At 22.8% G+C, this 7000-nt stretch overlaps 2 protein-coding genes across 2 annotated transcripts; both read right to left on the bottom strand. All coding sequences in view use genetic code 6, as the record gives it.

The window, feature by feature from the left end:
• Positions 1-920: 920 nt before the first annotated feature.
• Positions 921-5092, bottom strand: TTHERM_01108760 (ubiquitin carboxy-terminal hydrolase; the record flags this gene model as incomplete). Its single annotated transcript, XM_001030236.2, has 16 exons — positions 921-1485; positions 1539-1792; positions 1916-1981; positions 2038-2127; positions 2197-2259; positions 2318-2689; positions 2800-3224; positions 3351-3585; positions 3640-3834; positions 3900-3998; positions 4068-4184; positions 4238-4305; positions 4372-4539; positions 4618-4699; positions 4774-4966; positions 5013-5092. The coding sequence occupies 16 exons, from the start codon at positions 5090-5092 to the stop codon at positions 921-923; spliced, it is 3072 nt and encodes a 1023-aa protein (XP_001030236.2).
• A 594-nt stretch (positions 5093-5686) lies between these two features.
• On the bottom strand, positions 5687-6381 carry TTHERM_01108750 (hypothetical protein; the record flags this gene model as incomplete). The annotated part of the gene is made up of 5 exons (XM_001030235.1): positions 5687-5776; positions 5830-5928; positions 5994-6093; positions 6174-6258; positions 6348-6381. The coding sequence occupies 5 exons, from the start codon at positions 6379-6381 to the stop codon at positions 5687-5689; spliced, it is 408 nt and encodes a 135-aa protein (XP_001030235.1).
• Between the last annotated feature and the right edge of the window lie 619 nt (positions 6382-7000).

The raw sequence follows: 7000 nt of genomic DNA, 5'->3' as shown, positions 1-7000 counted from the left end.
ACCCCAACCCCAACCCCAACCCCAACCCCAACCCCAACCCCAACCCCAACCCCAACCCCAACCCCAACCCCAACCCCAACCCCAACCCCAACCCCAACCCCAACCCCAACCCCAACCCCAACCCCAACCCCAACCCCAACCCCAACCCCAACCCCAACCCCAACCCCAACCCCAACCCCAACCCCAACCCCAACCCCAACCCCAACCCCAACCCCAACCCCAACCCCAACCCCAACCCCAACCCCAACCCCAACCCCAACCCCAACCCCAACCCCAACCCCAACCCCAACCCCAACCCCATTCATTCATATTTTTCTTTTCAAAAAATTAATTTTGAACAAAAGTTTAATAATTTATTCTAAAAAAAATAAAGTAATAATTTATATTTAATATTAATTTTTTTAATTAAATTTTGTTATAAAATGAAATAAATTTTAGTTATTTCAAAAAATAAAAACACTTTAATAATAATTTTAACAAAATATTTAAATAAAGTAAAAATTTATATTTTATATTATATTTTGTTAATGATGAAATAATATTAACATTATATTGATTAGAATAAGATCTAAATTTAATAAATCAGTCAATTTAAAATCTCATAAACAAAAGTTCTTAAATTAATAATAAATATTGAATTATTTAAAATACTTTTAAATAATACTTCAACAGAAGTAATCCAATTTTAGATAGTTTTTTGAAATAATTTTTAATTAAACATTTTTTTTAATATATGGAACTTTACTTTTTTATACATAGACATAGGATAAAATAAAAATTTATCTCCGTTTTTGAATTAATTTTAAAACAAAGAAATATAATTACGAAAATATAAAATTATTTTTCAAGAAAAATAGAAAACAAATTTTATTGAATAAAAATAAATTTTTATAAAAATATGCTTTTGATTATTTATAGCTTCAGTTTTAAGATGATTAAATCCTTTTTATATTTGAAGAAAGATCTATTCCATATATTTTAATTTTTAAAATCATATACTCTTACTCTTCAAAATTCTCATGCACACCTAAACTTTCGATAGTATCAGTGCAGTTTTAGTTTTAGGTGATATTTATAGTTTTTGAAATATTACTGTTTTCATTATTTTAATTATAAGTTAGAACAGCATCAAATTTTGTAATCTAAGATTAACTATCTTAATCAAAGAATTTATTTATTTTTTTATTTTTAAATTGATGATTTATTTTTTCATAAAAATCACTTATTTTTGTATTTTTAGATTCAACCATCAAAAAAGGATGACCAAAGTAAGTATTTTCGCTATCTGTAAAGCAGCCTGCTATGAGGTAGTCTTCTTCTTAAATATAAGGTCTTTCCAAAATATGCATATATTTATAATTTTAAGTTGAAACAATATTCATTGTAATTGATAGATTTTAACATCTAACTAGTAAATGTGGATTTCTTTTATTCACTCTTGAAACGATTATTTAGTTTCTTAGATTGTCTTTAAGATTATATGATCTTTTTTAATAGATTTAAAAATTTTTTTAAAAATATTTCAAATAAATTAATACATTTAATCAGGATTTTCTTCCACTAATTCTATATAATTTTACAGCTTAGTTTATTAATAGATTATGATAGCTTTCTCTTGAGGTTTATTTATTAAATATACCTGTTAGCTATGATCCATTAAATAAAACTTATAGTTGACACATGTACTTCTATCATATGCTTTCATATTTTCATCATAGCCAAATCTCAATTCACAAATATCATTTAAATCGCTTATTAATGTGTTTTCATCGATAGCAAAGTCTACCCATCTCTAATTAATTAATTAATTAAATTATTTTTAGTTAATAAATTTGATTAGTTAGTTTATTTCTGATCATTCATTGTAATTAGATACAAATTAATTAGTATGTGAATTGAATAAAAAAATGTTTACTTTTTTATCTTAATCATAGTATTAAAAGTATATTTTTTAATAATCCTTTTCATCATTGTAATAATCCTTTATACAAAATAAATATGTTTCATTTTTAAAAAGATTTAACTAACACTTTTTACTTCATTAATACTTCTTTAGACCATATCAAAAGTGTACTCCCCTTTAAGTTCATATGATTTTTTTTCTTAGATAAGACAAGATGATTCAGTCTTTTAAAATAAATAAATAAATGAATATTATTAAAATGAAATAAACATTTAAAAAATAATATTTATTACAGGATCAAATGTAACTCGATATGTGTTCTCTTTTTATTTATAGATATCTTCTATATCAATTTTCTTTATAATTAAGTCAATTGATTCTTTTAAATCTTGTTTAAATACTTAAAAATCTTACTTCATTTGATAATTTATCTAAGTTTGTGTCTTTAAGCACCAAAACACCATAATAACGATTATGAAGAACTTCATATACTTTTTTATTATAAATATCATTAATATCTAAAGGATAGGCTAAGTGATTTTTCTCTTAATAAAATTCAAAGTTTTAGCACAGTTTCGACTCACTTATATTTTATTATTTTGCTATTTTTTAAACTGCTAATTCAAAGTTATCCCAAACTCTGACGTAAATGTAATTAGTCAATTTAATTTACAAACTATTATTTGAATCCAATAATAGCTATCCTGGTTTATCTGCTATATGTATTAGTTTATAAAAAATCACTAGTTTCTACTATTTTAATAGTTCATCTTTCGTTTATTTTTCCTAATTTTAAAATGAAGCTTTAACTTAAAATAATTAATTTTTGATTCAAAAATATTAAACTTGAAAGTTTATTTAAGAACTTTATATTAACAAAGTTAATTATTTATTACTTCAGCATCGATTGTAATTTCGATAGATTATTTAGCCATGACATTGTCATCGTCTTCTTCATTTTAATATTCATCTGTAATATTTTCTAATGATAAATTAAGCCTATTTGGGTTTAAAGCAAGGACAAGCAAAGCATAATCCTAACAGGAAAAAATCTTACTTTAAAATATCTACTTAACTTTAAAATTTCCCATATTTAATTAAAGTAAATGAGATAAATTAGCAACTTTTTCTAGTTAAACTCCATAAGTAATTTTGAATAATAAAATATCTTTTTCATTGCATTTTAACTAATTTGCCAGCTATTTTAGAAAATAATCTAAAGTTATCATATTTTTTAAGGAGATATTTTTTCCAATATGATCAAAATTTTCAGTAGAGACATATTCATTTTTATGGTTTTTATGGAAAAATAAAGAATTCCCTTTTTTATTAAATCAATAAATTTAAAAAAAAAAAAAACTTTACTTGAGAATTAAAAAAAAAACTTTTTTAAATGTTTTAAATTTTAAAATTTAGTAAAAAATGTATTTAAATGAAAAAATAATACCATTTGTTTGCTATAAATCTTAAAAAGTCAAAAGCTTTACTTAGAAATACTCTCTGTTTCTTCTTTCTGCTTCTTCTCTTTTCTTCTTTTCCAGATATATAGTTTTTATTTATTGAGGGATGTCAGCATCAGTTATATCTTTGAGAATTTAATTTGCTTTATTTTTTTATACATAGACAAGCATATAAGCTGTTTCTTTTTTTTGTATTGTAGTTTCCTCTATTTTTTCTGTTTACTTTTTAAAATTTAAACAAAGTTTTTTTAAATTTTATCTTAAAAATTGCAGTACCTAAATATATTTTTTTTCAGTAAATTCACCTCCTTCGCCACCAGTAAGAACTTCTTCTTCAGAAATTATATCAACACGAGAGTCATTAAATTTATACCATTTGTTAAGTTTATTTATATAGACATAATAGTGACCTGAGCCACTTTATTTACCACTATGAATCAATACTGCATATAAAGTATACAAGCAATTTTCCTTTTAATTAACAGAAATTAATTCAATTCAATAATAATTAATTAAAACTTTTAAGCATTCATTACTTTTGACAAATCATTTTCCTTGGCTGAATTATCCATAAAGTCATACAAGTTTAATTCTAAAGGGTAGTTGTATTTATCTAAAATTTTTACAAGTCTCATCTATGTATATTATTAAATAAATCAGCTAAATTTTGTTAGTATATTATATATAAGCAAATTGTTTTGTACCTTCTGGTAGTCGAAATCAAACCTCTTTAGAGTAATTTGTAAAATGGGAGGCAAACTTTAAAATTTTATTCCTTTGATTGCATCTTGTCTACCAAACTTTGGATCTTCAGTGTCATACTATTTTAAATAATTATCTTTTAATAATGAATATTTTTAGCATTTATTTGTACTTAATTATCACCAGTCATGAGCTCTTCAGAAGTGTATTCCATCAGTGATTCGTAGATATCTTTTTTACCTATAAAATAAATATTTTATTTGAGGTTAAATGTTTTCTTTAATAACTATACTTTTTATAAAGTACCTTTAACCTATAACTAAATGTCAAAAAATGTTTCTTTTCTTTCTGAACAAAACTCAACGTTTTTGCATCTTATATAGTTTTTTGCTACTCCTTAAAACAGATTTTAAATGCTTCCTTTTAATTTTTCATATTTGTCCACTTTTCTTTCTAAAGCTTCAATTATGTTGCCTAATTTATGTTTAATAAAACCATTTTGTTTAAAACAAATAAATAAATAAATAAATATATTGTTTCTGTTTATTTTACAACTAAATTCCTGTACATCCTACTAATTGAATGCGTCTTCTCTATCCCAGCCAAAACTCTTGCAAAGTTCCACAGTGCTTTACTAATTTTTATAAAAGTATAATTAATCACTTTTAATATATAAAAGCTTTTTGTAAATTATTATTGAGTTTATACAGCTCGACTTTCTTTTAGCAGACCATTAAAGAGGATTTGCATCGAGTCTGGAAAAACCAAAGGTTCTCCATGAGTTGGTATCTATAACACTAATCTTGTAAAATCTCCCAAATGGTAAAGCGTCTGCAAATAGCTGTTCATGTAGCATGTATTTCCTTAATTTCTTAAGCCTACGTAAGGTATTTATTCCTCACTTTTAAATAAAATGAATTCATTATAACTCTATTAATAACATTTACATTTCATGTCCATTTTTATCATTTTCTTAATTTGATTAATTTGCATCTTTAAGCTTTTTATCAGGTTCGCTCTCCATCATTTAAATAATTGGTAATTTTGAATATTGTAATAATTGATATTGAATATATTTGATTGCTTTACTATTATCTTTATTCGCTTATGATGCTTACTGTTAATAATAATTATAATTAAACTAATTTTTGATGATAAAGAATTATTTAACTCCTTTATATCTTCTATTTCGTATCCAAATGATTTTTTATTGCTTTAAATTATATAATATTTGTTTTTTCAAGCTACAAATGTTTCTAATGTAAAAGAGACAAACATAGAAATATGATATGCTTATAATTTTAAAAATCTATTTAATTTTGATATTAATCTCATCATCATTTATAAATTGGTGCCCAAATCAAAAATATTTGAAATCAAATTATGCACGATGCTGGTTGCTAATTTAATCTTTATAATAAATGCGAATCAAGCTAGTTACAAAATAAATCACAATTGCATTTACAAGAAATTAAAGAAATATTTTTTAGAAATAAATTATAAAAAGCTTTTAAATAATTTTTTAGAATTTTTAAATTTATTTTTAATATTCTTTAAAGTGTTTTTCACTCTTCTTTTTTAATTAATAAAATCCCTTATTTTTTTTCTTTTAATGAAATCTTCAATCATCTAAATCTTCATCTTACTCAAACAATGATTTTAGTTTGCATATATCCTAAGGCAGTCCTCTAATAATATCTATTTTATCTTCCTATTATTCACATAAAGATTCATTAATTTGTAAAATAAATTAAAAATTCTTACTATTTTGTGGAGTTCAACTTAAGGTGCTTGTTTTGTGTATTAGTCTTTATTTTTAAAAATTTATATTTATTCTATGTCTATCTTCTTTTCTTCTTTTTTCTAAGTTAAAAATATAAATATTCACACCTGCTTTCTTTCATTCTAATATTCAAATAAGTACTTACTTTGTCTAAAAACTCTTCTAAATTTCTTTGTAATTCAGTGTGTATAGCTTTTTTGTTAGTTTCTGTTTTTCTATTTCTCACTCTCTCCCAAACCTCTTTTCTAAAGTTTTTAGAGTGAATTTAACTCAAAAAAAATGAAAAAACCAAGATTTAAATACAATTTCAATAAATAGAAATTACCTTGCATTATATATTTTAAAAGCAATACTTTGAAGTCTCTTTCCTTCTATTCCGCTAATTGCCTTTGTCAAATCTACAATTCTTTCTAATTAAAAATGATGTTTATAACAGTTCAATTTTCATATTCCATAAGGATATATGCTAACTAATAAAATTCTATAATAAATCTAAAACCTGAAGCAATTTATTAAAGGTCTTCTTAATCCATTTGATTTATTTTATTTTAAATTACAATTACTAAAAAATACTTTTGAAAATTAGGGCTATATTGTATTATACAAAAATTTAATCTAGATTTAATTTGTAATACTTTTAGATTTGTTTGTTCCAATAAAAAATAAATATAATTTGAATAATAACAAAATCGTAATAATTTTAAGAAATATTGATAGAAATTGCTTCTTTTTTTATAAAAAAAATTTTCAATTTAAAAAATGTATGTTTGTAGTATATTGAAAAGATCATTCAAATCTTTTTGTGCATTTCTATAAACCAAAAAAGCCAGTAAATAACTGCTAAATGCTTTACTTAGTAAAATTTAAAAATAGTTTTCAATTTAACACATTTAAAATTATTTTCTTATGAAATTTTCTATAAAAAAAGAAAATATTTGAACAGATTAGTTTTTTAAATTTCAAAATGTAACTCTTTTATTGAAATTGATTAATTTATTGCTTTTTATAATAAAATTTAAAATAAAATATTTTTAGTGAACAAAAACAAAAAAAATATCTTCATAAAATTTTATAAATTTTATTTTTCAAATATTTTTGATTGTAAAAAATTAACTTTTTTCATAAAGAAAATAACATTTTTGTTTATTATTT

The sequence above is a fragment of the Tetrahymena thermophila genome, assembly GCF_000189635.1.
Source record: "Tetrahymena thermophila SB210 genomic scaffold scf_8254396, whole genome shotgun sequence".
Lineage (NCBI taxonomy): Eukaryota > Ciliophora > Oligohymenophorea > Hymenostomatida > Tetrahymenidae > Tetrahymena > Tetrahymena thermophila.
This window is presented reverse-complemented; position numbering and strand designations above follow the sequence as displayed.